This window comes from Pseudorca crassidens, chromosome 19 (genome assembly GCF_039906515.1).
Source record: "Pseudorca crassidens isolate mPseCra1 chromosome 19, mPseCra1.hap1, whole genome shotgun sequence".
NCBI classification, from domain to species: Eukaryota; Metazoa; Chordata; class Mammalia; order Artiodactyla; family Delphinidae; genus Pseudorca; species Pseudorca crassidens.
This window is the reverse complement of record NC_090314.1, coordinates 4,358,518-4,375,786: the sequence shown is the minus strand read 5'-3', so window position 1 is coordinate 4,375,786 and position 17,269 is coordinate 4,358,518. Positions and strand designations below refer to the sequence as shown.

General features: G+C 59.2%; 1 protein-coding gene across 10 annotated transcripts in view; it reads right to left on the bottom strand.

Annotated features, from left to right (window-relative positions):
- Positions 1–17,269, bottom strand: part of EPN2 (epsin 2) — a 96,285-nt gene that overhangs the window by 26,773 nt on the left and 52,243 nt on the right. For 6 of the 10 annotated variants that reach the window (XM_067716625.1, XM_067716617.1, XM_067716622.1 and 3 more), the window contains 4 exons: positions 7,842–8,015; positions 7,488–7,574; positions 5,282–5,494; positions 697–3,317 (listed from right to left, as the gene is read on the bottom strand). In XM_067716625.1, coding sequence (XP_067572726.1) covers positions 3,019–3,317; positions 5,282–5,494; positions 7,488–7,574; positions 7,842–8,015 — 773 coding nt within the window. In that variant the 3' untranslated portion in view covers positions 697–3,018. Of the gene's footprint in view, positions 1–696; positions 3,318–5,281; positions 5,495–7,487; positions 7,575–7,841; positions 8,016–17,269 lie in introns of those variants that run through there. The other 4 variants (XR_010937620.1, XM_067716623.1, XM_067716621.1 and 1 more) reach the window with 3 other exon arrangements.

The window sequence follows — 17,269 nt, the reverse complement described above, 5'->3', positions numbered from 1 at the left end:
CCTGCCCTCGGCCCCCCCCGGGCCACCTGACCCCCCACGGGCCGCTTCCGGGGAGCCCTCTGGCCAGAACACCGGGCTTGCTCAGGGTTCTCCCCTCAGCAGGATTTGAGGGGAGCCCCGCAGCCTGAAGAGCCCACCTTAGCCACCACCCACTGCCCGGCTGTCACGGGGACCTGCCTTTGTCCCAGTTCCCCCATAAACTCAGGGCGCCCAGCTCACTGCGCGCTCTGGAACCGTCCGCCAATCCCCAGCATCCTGACCCTCTTTACGTGGAACCTTCCCTCCCCGCTCTGGCCCCGCTGCTCCGCAGAAGCATCTCCTGCGTCCCCGTCCCAGCTCCCTCGACGCCCCAGCCGTCAGACCACACCACGTCCACCACAGACTCCACCACCTGTCTGCTCGTCCAGTGGCCCCGGCACGTCACCAACCACACGGACACCCCTTCCCGAGACGTGGCCTCTTCCTCAGCCCCGTCCCTCTCCCTTGTAATGATCTTGGCCTGTGCCCCCGGCAGCCCCCAGCCCCCTCCTTCCCCTACGCTCAGGCTCACACAGGCACCGAGACCGGGTCGGTGGCCTTGTGAACCGCAGGCCAAGCTGGACTCCAGGCAGGAACCAGCTCCCAAGCGCGCCTCTCCCGATGCCTCCAGATTGATAAGGGTGGGGGCGGGGGAAGGACACAGCCAGAAACCGCGTGGTGATACAAATGATAAATTATATTTATACAGTAAATAAGTATCAACAGTCAACACAAGTTCCAAACCGGCCACCCGCCCCTGGGACTGAGAAAACGGCTGGGCAACACCCCTACCACGGTGCCCGGCAGGAGGGAGCTTGATGGCATGTGTCCCACACGCGTGGCAGCACCAGTGGCTTCATGATCAGTGCAACGGGCAACACGGACGAGGCGCCTGGGGGTGGGCCTGAGCCGGGAGCTGGGCGGGAGTCTGCCTGGGCCTGGGTGGGCCACTGGCTGTGACATCGGGGCCTTAAAGTCCCATCGGGAAGGGCCCCTCACTCTCACGAGGAATCATGACCCCAGTAGTGTGGTCCTGTGCCCCGTGAGGGGGTCGGCCCCTACCTCCCGGGGGAGCACCTTGCCCCGAGCCCCGCCCTGCCCCACCCTCCCCCAGGCTGCTGGGAGAGGCCGGAAGGGCCTTCGTGGATGACTCTGGAGCCCATGGTCCAGCCCCAGGTCTCGGGCTGGGCAGGAGCTCTGGGCCGGGGGTAGCCCCAGGGAGGAGCACAGGTGAGCTCTTCTACATGGCAACAGGAGTGGCCTGAGCAGGCAGTTCTGAGTCAGCCTCCCGTGCCCAGCGCCAAGGGTCAGAGCTCCTGGAACCAGAGAGGGGGGAGGGGCCCCATCCCCCCAGGAGAGAGACCCTCAGCTGTCAGCTGCCCTTGGTGCTAGAGGTGAGACGTCTGCCACGTAGAGTGAGACTGAGGTGCCCGCCAGGCCGGCTGACCAAACAGACAGGACTCGGGGGGAAATGGCCCTGCTCTGGGGAGAAGCAAGTCTCTTCTGGTCTTTCATTTGTGACTTACCTAATACTTTTTTATAGTGGTGGGCGGGGTGAGGAAAGCAGGGGAGAGGGAGGTAAGATTAGTGCACGTTCGCTAAAAATCTCTTCTGGGTGAGAATGATTTTTTTTCCTCTGCCAAGTAAGAGATGATTACTTCTACGTTGCAACGGGTGTCTGGAGGGCGGGTGCGTAGGTCGGGGCCAGCCCTGGGCCCTCCCCCTGTCAGCCTGGGCTGCCCCCGACATGCCGCCCCCGCCGCTGTCCCCACCTCTACCCTGAGTGTGGAGTAAGACAGAGGGGGTCACAGACACAGGGCTCCAGAAGCCTCTCCTTCCCACGTTCCCACTGTAAACGAAGTCTTGTTAACTGCATGCCTTCAGTCACAGAAAGGAGTTAGCTGATAAAACCTGGTGAGTCACATTCATGTGTTAGATTTTTTCTGTCTTTAACTTTCTTCACGTTGCTTCATCAGTAAGAAAAATAGCCTCTCTCTTAGGATCTAGCCAAAAAGGCTGAAAGTCAACGGTTTGGTAATCCACCAGGAAAAGGAGTTAAAGGGAAAGGCAACTGGAGGCTACGATTTTGTTACTGTTGTAGTTTTCTTTTCCTTTTAAATAAACATCTTTTATGCATAATCAAATTCCCATATGTTTTCCTATAAAGAATTTGCTTTAGTTTTTCCATAAGGCATTTTTTGTCTCTTCCTATTTAAACTTTCTTACAGAGTTAAAACCATAAATAAGAGGAGTTACACCACTAACGTGACGCGGCCAATATCTTAACCCAGCCAGACCTGGCAAATTCTATCAAAACTAGACAGTTAAATAAGAACGACGTTATAAAAATATTAGCCAAAAAGACTATTCGATAATTCTGCAAACAAATATGAAACTGTACTAAACAAAATCTGTGCAAACGTGTACAAGCATGGAGCACGTGGCAGGGTTACGCTCAGGTTAGTTTAAAGCTTGCTCTAGTGGGTTTAAGTCAAGAGTTGTTCCACGGTGGCGCCATTTACTTTGAACTCACACACGAGTCAAAGAAAAGTAAAATACGCACAACCGCGTCCCCCAAAGGTCAGTGTCTGAGGGAGCCCGCACTCCACCCCGTCCACGCCCGGGGGGGGCGCCAGGGCTGAGGGTGGGGGCCGGGTCCTGGGCAGGGGGGCTCCCAGAAGCCCGGGGCTGAGGCTGGGCCAGCACCGAGCACTGCCGCCTCCTCACCCAAGGCCCCCGAGGGCTGGCGGATCTCCACGGGGGCCGGGCCTGCGGCCAGGCTGGGTCAGGGGTCCTCCCGCCCGACACAGGCTCGGGGACCCACGTGCCGCGTGATGACGCCTCAATAAGCCCGCCACCTCTCGACCCTCAGGCTGAGGGCCAGGGCCGCAAAGACACCCTCTGCACACCCACCCCACTCTCAGACCCCATTCCACAGGCGAGAGCCCCTGCCTGGCGTCCTCGGCACGGATGCTCTGCGGCGGGTCCCGGGGGGGGACACTAGAGGAGGAACGGGTTGGTTGTGCCGGTGGCCTGAGCTGCTGACGGGGGGACGCCCAGGCTGCCCACCATGTTCACCGCAGCGGGGCCCAGCGGTGGCAGGGAGGAGCCGCCAGCCCCCAGGGCTGGGTGGGAGGCTGCGGACGTCACGGAGGCCACAGCCACGGGCTCCACAGCCGGGCCGGGCCCGAAGGACGTGCTGCTCCCCAGCACCGGGCTCCCCCGCAGCTGGTTCAGCGTCAGCGGCTGCGGCTGGTTCACCTGGAAGGGGTTGACCGGGGCTGAGGCCGCGGCGGCACCTGGAGAGAGAGCGGGCAGGGCGGCCACGGTCAGAGCTGCAGCGTGCCCGGGCCTGGACGACCCCGGCACAGCGGCCACCGGGGCAGCCCGCCCGCCCCTCTGGGCCTGGTGTTGGGACTGGGAGACTCAGGCCGTGAGGAGCCCAGAGAGGGGTCAGGCTCGCGGGGCCCAGCTCCTCCTCCGGGCTGGCACCCCGGGCGCCCTCCCTCGTTCTCTCAGCCAGCCAGCCAGCCAGCCTAGCTCTGCGACCAGAGGGAGAGGGGAGAGGAGAGAGGTGCGGGGAGAGAGGGGAGCCACGGGGGAGGCGGGAAGCGCAGGGCGGCCTGCACCTGGGGACCCTGGCATAATAAAAGCTCTGAGAAGTCCTGCAGTCTAGAAGCAGATGCAGCTCCGTCCTGCCCAGTGTTTCCCGAATTCCTCTCATACCAGAAACCCTTCCCCGCATTCAGCAGAAACATCTACTGATACCCTGGCCAAAAACCACGGGCGCTGCTGGCACTGAGTCTCCAACTCGGCCCAGCCCCTGCTCACAAAGGCTGCCAGGAAGGCAACCCCAGGTCACCAGAGGAGATGCCGCCTGCTCTTCACGAGGGCACCCCAACGCTCTTGCATCAGTCGCTCCTCGGAGCCCTGGGAAGAGGGCTGTGCAGATCAGATCACCCGGGCTAGAGATGAGCAGACTAGACTACAGAGTAGGACCAGAAAGGGGCAGAGCCAGGAGGATGGCCCTGGAGGGCCAGGGGGCTGCCAGAGCCTCCTGCATCTTGGCTGTAGCTCCAGGCCGTGACCGGCCCCCCACAGCCTGGCAGTGGAGCTCCTGCAGGGGCCCTCGGGGCAGACCCCTGGCTGTCGGCCAGCTCTGCCCTGGAGCCACCCCCGCTGGTGGCAACCACGTTCCCTACCCACCTCAGGAGCGCACGGCCGGGCAGGACCCAGGCATCACACACACACCGCTTCTGCCAGAGGGTCCCCGACCTCAGCCTGCCAAGTCCTCAGGTCTGAGGACAAACACCTTGAAGGTGACCTGTTCCTGCCCTTGGGGAGCCCAAGGCCTTTCTGGGAAAACTCTGGGGAAGGGCGGGAGCTTCCTCAAGGAAGAGGGTTGCCCGGACTGAGAAGCGAAGGGGGGATCCGAATCCCCAGCCCCGGAGAAGAGGAGGGAGATGTCCCGGCAGAGGGAACAGGACGTGTAGCAGGGGGCAGAGAGCAGCCCACGCAGCTGAGGGGCTGAGCGCACAGGGGGCTGGCGTGGGCGGGAGGCAGAGAGCGGCCCACGCAGCTGAGGGGCTGAGCAGACAGGGGCCTGGCGTGGGCGGGGGGCAGAGAGCGGTCCACGCAGCTGAGGGGCTGAGCAGACGGGGGCCTGGCGTGGGCGGGGGCACGGGACACGGAGGCCCTGGCCACTCACTCGAGGGCTGGGGCTTGTCCTGCAGCCCACGTGGAGCTCCTGAGGGTGGAGAGCCCACCGGCAGGGAGGACGGGCTTGGGGGCAAGGGTGAGTTCCAGCCCCAGATAAGGCAGAATCCAGCAGCAGGGGCGAAGTGAGGGCTCTTGGGGTCCCTGGAGCATGGCCCAGCAGAGAGCCCAATTACCCTTAACCCGAAAACGGGGCTGCTGGGCAGCAAACCCAGGCTCCTCCCCTCAGCCCCAGCACTATGCACCCCCAGCTGACCTAAAACTGGCGCTCGCTAAAGGGTCTCCCTGGCTGGGGCACCAAGTCAGGGGCAGCTTCTGCTCAGCCGTCTCAACTGAGGACAGAGAGGCGCGAGGGCTGGTCCAGGACGCCCGGCGCTACGCTACTGCTCAGCCGGGGCCAGCACACCCCTGAGCCTGGTCCCCGCCTGTGGTCCCCGAGGGAAGAGTCCCCCGCAGAGGTGGAGGGGAGGTCAGCGCCCACAGGCCTGCCCCAGAGCCGCTCCCAGGAAGGGCAGACAGCCAGAGGAAGGCCGGGAAGCAAGCATACCTGGGGCCAGGAAGGGGTTGAGGGACTGCGCCGGCGGGGCTGGCCTGGCCACCAGCGAGTCCAGGTTCACCAAGGCTGCGTTGGGGCCCAGGAAGGACTCGGGGGTTTTCCGGGTGCCGCTGGGCTTGCTTGAGGCCACGGTCGCGGGCTGGGACTCAAAGGGGTCGGGGCTGGTAGTTCCACTGTTCTGGGCCGGCGGAGACGCCGCCTTGGCTGCAAGACAAGGACACACACGGGCTGGTGAGCCTGGAGGGCTCATCCAACCCCGAAGCGTCCACAGCAAACCCCGATGTCCCCGGACGCCGACTCGCTGGGGATGCGTGCGGCCGCCTAAGGAATGGGGCGTTCGCTGCAGTGCTATTTCCAACAGCCCCAACCTGGAGCCACGGTCAGCCACAGGGCAGGGCAAGTACAACCAGACCTGAGTCCAGGGACGGAAGGCGCGATGAGGAAGGAGCAGGGACAGAACAGTGCAGCACAATCTCCATAAATATTAAGATGGCATTTTGGGTTGGTGGCCACACATGAGTAGTTCACATTTTTTTAAATGTTTTCATTTTCTAAATTTTCTACAGTGAACATGAATTGCTTGACAGTAAGAAGAAAGCAAATGACTTTTAAAAATTCAGCCAACAGAGGGTGTGCTGAGGCAGGCCGGCAGGAACGTGGCTGCTCTGCTAGGCTGCTCTGCTCTGTGAGATGGTGATGGGGACACGGGTCCCGAAGGACCATTGATTCTGCACTCAGCAGCCCCACGTCCAGGAACCCAGACTCAGGAGATAATGCAAAGTGTGAGCAGGAGGTTAAGCACAGAGATGTTCACTACAGCATTATTTACTTTAGCACAACTTGAAATCAACTTAAAATGCCCTCCCCAAAATTAACGATTAAATATTGGGTTGGCCAAAAAGTTCGGGTTTTTCCGTAGTATCTTACGGAACCCAGTAACTTGTCGCTGAGCCCTACGAAGAGATACTACAAAGCTCTTTCTAGAGAATTCGTAATGTTGAAAGAAAACGTTCTCAATCCGCTTTTCCATAAAAGTGGTGGGAAAAAAAAAAAAGTGGTGGGGGCAGCATTCGACTCCCTCCATCCGTAAGAGCTCAGAAAAAGTGCTGGGAGGGAGCACAGTGGCCACGTGTAGATGGAAGAATTACACGTGATTTTCATTGTCTTCCATAAATTTTCCCACACTTTCTACAATGGGAACACCTCCAGAATTGGGGTAAATACTTCACAGGCCCAGGGAAGGGTGCTTAGGCTTCTCCCTGAGGGGTGGGGAGCGAGCAAGGACAGTTAGGTTGTACTTTGGCCTGTGGAAGAGACACACGGAATCTTGTTGCTTTTTTAATGCGGCAAAAGAAACCCGGGGAAGCAGCAGCTCTAAGTTGCTTCTGAGCCCCTGGAGCTGAGAGGGCCCGGGGGCGGGGGGGGGGGGGGGGGGGGGGCGGTGCGGTGAGGGGTGCCAGGCTGCTCCTACCTTAGGCCAGCCCAGCCCTGCCTGCTGGGGGAGGCAGGGGAGGGGCAGTGGGAAACGGGAAGCGGGGAAGCCAGGAGAGGAGAGAGAAAGGAGAAAAGTTGCTCGGTGCAGCTGGGAGGGGTGGCCCTGAGGAAGGCAGGCGCCACCTGGCTCTGTCCCCAGCCCCACAGGGCTGTGTGAAGAGGGCATCCAGCCCCCTCCCTCTGCCCCTCGGGACCCAGTCTCTCTCCCCGCTCCGACCCTGACCCCTCCCAGCCCAGGGGCGCTCGGGGAGGAGCAGGGTCTTCTGCAGAGCGCGCATGTGCATGCATGCGTGCGTGCACGTGTGTGCGTCACAGATGCCTGCCCACACAGAGAGCCGGGTGGTCTGGAAAAGGGGGCGCCTTTGGGGAGCTGGGAAGAGGAAGGCTGGTGGAGACGGCAGGGCTGCGCTGGGCCAGCCGGGGAGCCAGGGCAGTGGGCTTCCGCCAGCGGCCACAGGGCCCAGGGCGCGAGGCCGAGGAACAGAGGTGGCTGGAGGAGAGGAGAGGGTGACAGAAAGCTCAAGGGCATTCCTGCCGCCGCTGCCCCATGAATGTGAATCCCTGAGTCAGATCCCCGGCTCCCAGGTCAGACACGTGCACACGCGTGGAGTCGCCAGGTTCCTGACTGTGATGCCTGCAGCAACGGGGCTGGTCAGGGGCACAGGACGGCACAGAAACCACCACCACCACCGCCGTTACGTACCTGCTTTTTTTGAAGTTCGGAGGTTGTCAAATTCAGAAAAGTCATCTTTAATTGTACCATTCAAATTACTGAAGAGATCAAAAGCCCCTGGGGAGAGAGCGGCAGTGGCTGTGCGGTGTCTCCACTTCTCTGCCATGTGCTTCCCCATCGTGGGGGACCAGAGGTAGGCTGGCGTCTGTAGCCCTCACGGGGGAGAACCCGGAGAGTCGGGGGGCAGCGGGGGTGTGGGGTCCCTGGGTGGGCAAGGTGGGCACCGGGAGGGGCCTCCCCACGCAGAGCAGGGCTCTTGGCTGCCCCCGCCCCACCTCCCCCTCCCCAAACTGAAGCCGAGGGGCCAGGGGGCGGGGGGCTCACCAGAGGGGGACGCGGGCTTGGCGGCTGACGCTGCAGCCCAGGGGTCAGCGGCTTTCCCGGCACTGGGGGCTGGCTGCTGCGGGGCGGCCCAGGGGTCGGAGCCCTTGGGGACGGAGCGTGCGCCGGCTCCGGTGGGCACCCCCCATGGGTCGACGGAGGTGGCTGGCTTGGCACCTGTGGGAAGGCGGGGTTGGTTCAGAGATGCTCCCAGAAAGGGCTGGGCAGCCGGGGTGAGAGGGAGAGGACCTGGGGCCACAGGAGCACCCTGGGGGGAGCGCCCGGGGAAGGGAGCACGGAGCCCCCGCGGCCTCCGCCACAGCAGAGCTTGCCCGGCAGCGTCCTCCCTGCCTGCACGCAGCAGACACACGGTGCGGCACGGAGAGGCATCAAACAAACAGCTGTGCGCTAACACATCCACTCCCTGAAGGATGGGACAGACTCCAACGCCCGGGCCTGTGCAGGGTGGGGAGTGGGTCGTGCATGCACGCGTGCATCCGTCCACCTGCACAGAGCACCCACGCACCTGCTCTCCCCGCGGAGCATCTCAGACGACCACTGCGTGGCCCCCGCGCCCCGCCCCAGTCGTCCACACCTCCCTCCACGAGCTCCGGTTTCGCCACGGAGGGGACCGAGGGGGCGAGCGGTGCCGGGCCCCTGAGCCGTGTGCTACCAGACACACCGTCGGGGTGCTCTCGGGGGCGGCTGTGTTCACGCAGAGGTTTATCCGGGAGACTGAGCTGCGTTGGTGTGCAGCTGAGACGTGTTGTTTACTGCTGTCTAATACTTCATCCTGTGACAGAAGGCATGGCTGGTGTAGCTGTCGCTGTGCTGCACACGCGGCCCTTCACCACAGACACGGGCATCAGCTCGCTCCTTCCCAGGCCCCTCACGCCTCCTCTCCCACCAGGGGCCTGGTCCCGTCTCTACCCGCCTCCCTTGGGTTTTTTGTTTTCATTGATTTGACGGGTTCCTTCCACGTCTGGGTGCTGATTCTCTTCCTTGAGTTCCAAACACCTTCTCCTAACTTGTGGCCTTTCCCTTCACTCTCCTCATGGAATCTTTTGATGAACAGAGAAGTTCTCACTTGGATGGAGTAGAACGCAGCAGGATTTTCCTCTAATTTGTGCTTTTCGGGACACGCAGGAACTCCACCTCCACACGCCCTCGCACATGGACTGGATCATACTTTTTACTTTATCCTTTATTTCCATGAGGGATTTATACAACTTTAGAGACTGGCATATTTTTAAAACTTCATTTTCTAGTTACTTATTACTATGCAGAGAAACAATTTAATTCGTATACTAATTTTTGTATTCAGCAATCTTGCTAAACTCTTAATTCTAATCATTGAAATACATCCTATTCTTCTTTTCTTCTTTAAATCTTTATTGGATGTTAAAGCAGCAATGCATAATTGCTTTACGTTGTTGTGTTAGTTGCGTTCTATTTATTCTTTCAGTAATTCTAATAACTCTTAATTCCAATCACCTCGTTTGCAGAAACTCTTTGGGAGTCTATGTACACGGTCACATCCCTTGAAAGCGATGATAGCTTAGTTCTTCCAAGTCCCTCAGTTTCCCGCCTCGCTTTGTTGGCCAGGACCACCCGCCCCAACGCAGAGCAGGGGAACGGACTGTGTCCACGTTTTGCTCTTAAACGTATACCGTTAAACGGCACCATTCACCATAATAGGCGTTTTTCCTTTCAGAAGCTCTTTATCAGGTTACGGAAGTTCCCCCTTATTCCAAGTTTGCTAAGACTTCTGCGATAAAGAGCTGGTGAATTTTGTCAGCCTGTTTCTGCCTCTAATAGGATGATCACGTGATTTTTCTCTTTGGGCCTGTTCATATGGTACATTAATACATTTCCTAGTGATTTGCTCCTTGCAAACAGTGTTCTTCACGATGTACTGTATCACTTTTATATTCTTCTCGTTCCGGTTTTACAGTTGCTTCTTTGCTTAGGGTTTTTGCACCTGTATTCCTAAGTGGGCCTGGCCTGACCCGTTTGCTCTCACACTGTGCATCTTCTGTCTGGTTTTGGTGTTAAGGTTATGCTAGCCCATAAAATGAGTAGGAATACTCGGTCTTCCCAGCCCCTGAAGGAGTTGGTATCAAGTGGAGTTGTTTCTTTCTTGTTTTTAATATTTATTTATTTTGGCTGCGCCGGGTCTTAGTTACGGCACGTGGGATCTTCGTTGCGGCACGCCGGATCTTTTAGTTGCGGCACGAGGGATCTAGCTCCCTGACCAGGGATCAAAGCCGGGCCCCCTGCATTGGAGTCTTAACCGCTTGGACCACCTGGGAAGTCCCTGGAGTTGTTTCCTGAATGGCTTGAGAACTTCCAGCAAAGCCCTCTGGGTGATTTAGGGAACGAGAGGGAGGTGAGTGACTTACTCGGTTCCTTTAACGATTATAGGACTTTCCCTATTTACAGGTGTCCTACTGTTCTTCCACCAGCTTTGCCAAGTCTTCTTTTTTAATTTACCCATTTTATCTAAGTCCTCAGGTCTGTCAGCACAGAGCTGATCAAACACCTCTTACTCTGTGTGGAGTCTCGGCAGGACCTGCACCTACACTGTTTGGCCTTTTCCTCTTTACTTTTCAGAACTACTCTTGCCAGAGATTTCTCTATTTTATTACTCTTTCCAATGACCAGCTTCTGGCTTTCTGGATATTATTCTGTCTGTGTTCTAATTTGTTAGCTTCTGTTCTCCTCACTGTTTCGTTCCTTCCACTTGACTTGGGCGTGACACCATCCAAGCCTCAACACCTCATCGATCTTGTGCCTTTCTTCGGGACTAATGCAAACACTAAAAGCTCTAAATTTCCTCTTACTATCACTTCCATTGTCCTATGTATTCTGATATGAAAATATTTACGTTATTATTTGGTTCTAAATATTTCTGCCGCTATAATTTCTCATTTGACTCGAGAATGTAGAAGTGCTTTTAAAATGTCAGGCGTATGGAGTCTCCTACTTGTCTTTTTGCTACCGACTTTACACTTGAGTGCGCTGTGGTCAGCAGGTGCGTTCTATGTGATCCACTTTTCTGACGTGGCAGAGGCTTTTTGCCTAGCACGCAGCTGATGCTTTGCATCTCGCGTGTGACTGGAAAGAATGCATGCTCTCCAGTTCTGAGACGACACCGTCACAGGCTTATGAATCACGCTGCTCCGACTTCCTCATATTCTTATTTAAACATCTTCTCCTGCTTAGTTCTGTATTCCTGATAGTCTCCATTCCTTCCCGAGATCTGAGCTTCCGTCTGGTTGTCTTCCATGTCAGCTGGAACAACTCCCCTTGGCAGTTTTTGTGGGGCTGGAAATGGTACCCTTCCACCCTCATTCCTGAAGGATACCTTTACCGGACGCAGGATTCTGGTGGGTGAGGTTTTCGGTGGTTTCTCTATGTCACCGTTGCTCTCAGGAGAAGGATGTTCTCCCGGTGGGCCCTGAGGACATTCTCATCACTGCTGGGACTCGGCCACCCGCCTGACTGCCGTTCTTCTCTGCTCCCGGGGGGTCATCTCTGATGTCCTCTCCCTTTGCTGTCCTCCAGTCTCCTGACTGCACGTCTGGGTGTGGGTTTCTCTGACTACCCTGTGTAGGGCTCACTAGGCTCCCCAGCTCTGAGAGGAAGCCCCTCGCCACAATTCTTGAAAGCCCTCCGTCGCTATCTTTTCAAACATTACTTTCCTGGAGCTCCAAAAAGCCACGTCCCCATTCTGCCTGCACGCGCCCCCAACTCCTCCGGAGCACTCTCCAGAAAGCTCCGTGGCTACTCGTTTACCAGGAGTCTCCCTGGACAGTGAGCTCCTGGGGGCACCAGGCGGGGTGAAAAGACCGGGCACTGCTCCCTGACGCCCGTGGACTCAGCGCCCGGGGCCCGTCCCCAGGCAGGGCATTGCACGGGGCCCGGCCGTGAAAGGGGCTCCTTGGCTTTGAAGAAGACGCACCGCCGCCGGCCGGCCTCCCCCAGGCTTGCCACGGCGACCAGGACGGACGAGCCAGGGCAGCCTCACGCCTGTCACCCACTGGCGGCCGGCCAGCTCTGGTGTGGACTTGGGGCTTCTCCAGCCGCTGCCCCCAAGCCCACAACCCTCCTGAGGTTTCCAGAAGCTCCTCCGACCTTTCACTCCCGTCCGCCCAGTGTCTCACGCAGAACCTCCCCTGGGATGGACCCCACTCTCCCGGGCCCACTTCGGCCAGCGGGATACCTGGTCCCAGCTGGAGTCACACAGCCGGGGTGCGCCCTCGCTCTGCCCCCAACACAGCACCTCGGGGGCCTTGGTTTCCTGTCTCAACTGGAGGAAGCTGCCAGGGTGGAAACTGCGTCAGGGAGGGAGCTGGACTGCAGGTTAGAAGAGCTGGGACGTGTCTTCAGAGCTGCCGAGACGCAACGGAGAGGACGCAGGACGGGGAGGTCGCAGAGGATCCGGACCTGGTGCCAGGCTGCTTCTGGCTCCCGTGGGGCCTCGACCTCTGCCGCTCAGCAGCACCCGCGAGAACCGCGGGCTCACAGTTCACATCCCAGCGCGTCTGTGCCCAAGGACCCGGACTGGGAGCCCTGCACTCCTCCCCTGAGCCTGACCGCTGGGCAGACGCGCCCCCATCGGGAGATGACCCCTGGTCACCTTCCAGCACCCACCTCCTCTTTTCTGGAGGGATCCCCTGATCTTCCTCGGGAGAACTGTCCCCTCACCACTCCCTAGTCCCGGTCTGAGCGGGCGGACCCTGCGCTGCAACAGGGGAGGGTCTTCACCAGCCCACCCCCAGTCCCAGCTCCCCACTCCTGCACCCCAGAGAGGTCCATGAGGTCCAGGGAGATCCTCTCCATCCCCGGGCTGTGAGCACCCAGAGCCGTCACCCAGGCCTTGAGCTTCTGAGGCCAAAGGGAGAGGGGAGGGGCCCAGTGGGTGGGGGCAGAGCAGGGGGCCTGGGTCTTGGTGACACCGGCTCAGCCACTGGGTCGAGCTGGCCTGAGGGCAGAGCTACCCATCCCCACTGGGTACAACATGGCGTCCTGCCCATCAGACGGCCTCCCCGGCCCGCTTGGGGGCACGGTCCCCACCCTGCAGCCCCCTCACGGGCACCTGCTCACGGGGGCCGAGCTCACGCCGCTCTCCCGGGCCTCAGAGAGGACCTGACACACCAAGGTGCTGGCAACTGGTGGGGCCTGAGGGACCCACAGAGTCTCAGGGCTCCACCATGGGCACCGTCGACGCTGGAGAGCACTTCTGGAAGGTTCCGGGTAAATGTCTGACTCAGGTGTAGACACACAGCTAGAGCTGCCCCGACTCTGCACAGCCCACGCAGAGAGTCCACAAACGCCTCTGATTCAGAGGGATTCACTCACCACGCAGCTCAGGGGGCACCAGGCCAGCGGTTCTCAGCTGTGGCCCTTGGGAATCCCCTGGGGGTGTGAGTAGAATACTGACCCACACACACACAGATGCCAAGGAGGGCCTGGGCATGTGCATTTTTAGAGGCTCCCCGAGCAGCTAGGATGGGCAGCTGGTGCGGGAGAACCACCCAGCTCCTGGGCCGCTCGGATTGCAGGCTGGACGGACAGACGGACGTCTGGTGGGGCCGGACCCTGCCATAGACAGGCGGCCCTCAGCACCACCTCGCTCCTCTGAGCATCGTTTGGCCCTCACGGCCCAGGCCCAGGCCCTGCCCTGCAAGAGGAACACGGCCCCGGCGACTGTACCTAGCACGCGGGTCACGGGCAGCTGGCGACCATGGGGAAGGAGGGGTCCTGAGGACAGGGTGACCCTGTCTCCCCGAGCAGGACACCCAAGCCATGTTTTCAAGCACAGCCAGGTGCCCACTAGCCAAACAGCAGGGCACAGCATCACGTGAGGAGCCGGCATGTAAGGGGGGCCAGGCTGCCCTGCCAGGCAGAGGCCGTCTTGGAACTCCTTGGCCTCCCACCGCCCCGGGCCTCGGGCACTGCCCTCTTGACCGCACGTGGGACACGATGGACCCCGCTGTGCTCCGCCCACCACAGCCCCGGCAGGGCCACACACCCGACAAATGGGCGCTTGTTGAGTGACTGAGAGGAGGGGAGGCTAGGACCGAGGGCCCATTCACAGGGAGCGTGCCCGGCTCCCCCTGAGCCCCTGTCCCACGACGAGCCTCATGGGACAGGGAAGCAGTCACATGGCGGGTCATGGAGTGAGCGGGGGCGGGGGCTGAGCCGGCCAAGGCTGTCGGAATCACAGGCCTGAGCCCTGCTGTCCCAGGCGGCTGCTTTGTGTCTGCCAGGTGCAGGAAGTGCCCTGCTGACCTGGCAGGCGCCGCTCTCCCTCCTCCCGGCCCCCAGCATTTCCTCCCGGGGCCCCTTGGCACAAGCTGGTAAAGGCAGGGCTCGCTACCGAGGGCGGCTTTCACAACAGCGCTTCTTTCATCCAGAGGGCGCATCCCACAGTGCTGGGGAAGAGACTCTGATCTTTCTAGCTGTTTCGGGGTGGTGGGGTGTTCCCCAAACACACACTGGCAGATTCTACCACAGACTAAGCAGTAAGCCCGACACTGTGTCTCGCTCCAGAGCGGCGTCTCAGAAGAAGGAAGCAAGTTCACGGTCACCACGGTCCAGTGAGCTTGGGAGCGGGGCTGAGGCCGCGTCCTGCAGCGCTGCTGAGGGCAGAGCGCTAGCACTGCCCATGGGAGCCGACGTTTAGAGCTTCGACTGATGCCTGGAAAGGCTCCCTGTGTACGGAAGAAAATGTCTACACGTACCCACGATGTGACCCCAACCACGTGAAAACACACAGGCCCAGGGGACGCAGGAAGCAGGCAAGCTAACATCTTAACACCGGTTCTCGCTCCCTGTTGCAGTCTGAGGGGACCTTTCCCGGACATGAGCAACCACAGAAGGCCTTAGCGGCAGTCCAGGATGGCGTGATGACTCCAGGACTGGGGGCCATGAGCACTGAGCCTGCCCCTCGCTTGCTGTGTGACCTCAGAGGAATGAACAGCCTCTCTGGGCTTTGATGCTCTGTTTTCCCCAAGTCACTGGTAAAAATGCCAAGTGCATCAGAACCGAGGAGACGGCCCTGGGTTGGGCAAGTAGCAAAAGACGGCAAAGTGGCAGTCCATGAACCAACCACACATGGCCACTGCAGGTGCATTTTGATTAGCTCCAACCATGTTCTTAATTTTTAAAATTCATTGTCAACATTTAAAAATTTGATTTCACAATCTCGGGTTTCAACCTTCTCTTACTGCTCAATGGTTATACAAAATGTGGTATGTCTATAAAATGGAATATTATTCAGCCATTAAAAAGGAATGAAGGAGGGATGTGTGCTATCATGTGGGCGAACTCTGAAAACATGCTAATTGGGAGTCACAAGGGCCATGTGTTGTGTGATCCCATGACAGACGAAACACCTGGACAGGCAACTCCAGAGACAGGAAGCAGACTGGTGGTGCGGGAGGGGCAACAGGGAGTGACTGCCTAATGGGAAGGGGTTTCCTTCTGGGGCAATGGAAAATCCTGGGATCAGTACTGATAACCGCACGCTATCATGAAGGGCTAGGAACCACTGAACTGTCTACTTGAAAATGGGTAAGATGGTGAATTTTATGTTGTGTAAGTTTTATCTTGATTAAAAAAAATTTAGAAGAGCAGAACCACGTGGGCAGGATTCCCATGTGATGTTCAGCTGCCTCTGGGCACCAGCTGCCTCTCCCCGGCTGCTGGCTTCCGCTGCCTGCAGGTGTGAGAACCCCAACCACTGGAGGTGGTCCTGCCCCACCCGCAGGAGACCCCCCCAGCTCCCCACGAGGGTCAGGTGCCTGGTCAGTCAGGACACCCAGCTCTAGAGCCCAGCCCTGTCCACCAGCCAATGGGAGGGCTGGGCAAACTAGCTGGTTGAAAAAATATGTATTCCCTCTCTCCTGACCAGGTGATACTTACCCCCTGGTAAATAAGTCAAACAGTTAAACAAAAAAAAAGGTAGAGAGGGAAAAGTCTGTCTCTCTCCCACCACTGCGACCCCCAAACCCCTCCCAAAAGCAGCCGCTGACTGGACTCAGCGCTCCTCAAGCCCGCTGGCTTCACCAGCTCCTGGAGGGACCACGCTCTCTCCCCGGCACTGAGGAGACCCCCTGTCTGCTTACTGACCCCATACGACTTTGAAAGGGATTGAGAGTCTCTCCTGAAGAACTCCCCACCCGTAACTTGTCACAAGAACTGTTTGCAGATTTAAAGAAAAGTCCGAGCCGCTGCCTGGAAGGGCCCGTGTCCCCATAGGCAGAGCCGAGGGGCGTTTCCAGCAGACCTGCCTCGTGTGGCCACGCGTGCTCCCAGAGGGGTGCGGGGGGCACAGCACACAAGCGGGGCTGCTGTGGCCTCCGGTGAGCGACAGTTCTAGGGCACTGGCCCCAAGGCACAGAGGGCTCCCACCAAAGCGGCTGTGGGGCTCTGCCCAGCCCTGAGGCCAACAGCATCCCCCAAGGACAAGGGCAGGGACGCCCGCCTGGCCCTCCCCTTCCCCACCCCCACCCCTACCCCTGCCGCCCATTTCACACCAGCAGGGCCCGAGCCCTGGGCCCTCTACAGCACCGCACGGCCTCACACCTGTAATAAGCCGAGCCTTCTGCGGGAACACCCACGCCTCCTCGGGGCCCGGCCACGCCTGCTCCTCCCTGAAGACTCCTCCAAGACGCACGCCTCACGCCCGCCGGACTGCTGCCCCAGGATGGACGCAAAGACGGCCCCCGGTGCCCTGCCCACATAGCACTGCTACTAGGCTGGCGGCCTGACTCACCCACACCTGCCAGGGCCTGGAGGGCAGGGCCATTACCTGCTCCTGTCTGGGTCCCCGCACGGCAGGACAGAGCCTGGTATTCGGTGCACTTTGGCAAACTTCCAGGGGACCGAGCCGGATACAAAAGATGGTTCTGGTTTGGGGAAACAGAGGCCCCAAGAGACACGAGCAAACTGGCGCAAAATATACATTCGAGGTTGCAAGACAGGAAGCCCACGGATCAGCCATGGGCAGCAGGGTTGATGGAGCACCCGGGGGGCCTCCCAGAGCAGCAGGCTGGGTGGGAAACCAGCCCAAAGCCTGGAGGCCAAGCCCCGTGCCCAGCGATCCGGAAGCCCACGTGCCCAAGATCTCGGCCCCAATTAAACAGAGGGCGCCACACTCCTGTCCGAACCTCCTATCACAAGTTCACCTTACGTTTGGCATTAAGCAGAACTTTAAAGTATCCATTTAGCCTCGTAAACTGATTTGCTGTTGCTTAAATGACAGGTAAGAAGAATTACAGTAAACGTGTCCCCTTTTCATTAGCGATCACTTGAGCACGCCGTAATTTCTGGCTAATTACAGCACGATGATTTAGACATTGCACGCTGTGTATTACGGTTTCTTAACCTGGGGTGCAATTCTGAGGCTGAGAGAGTTGACG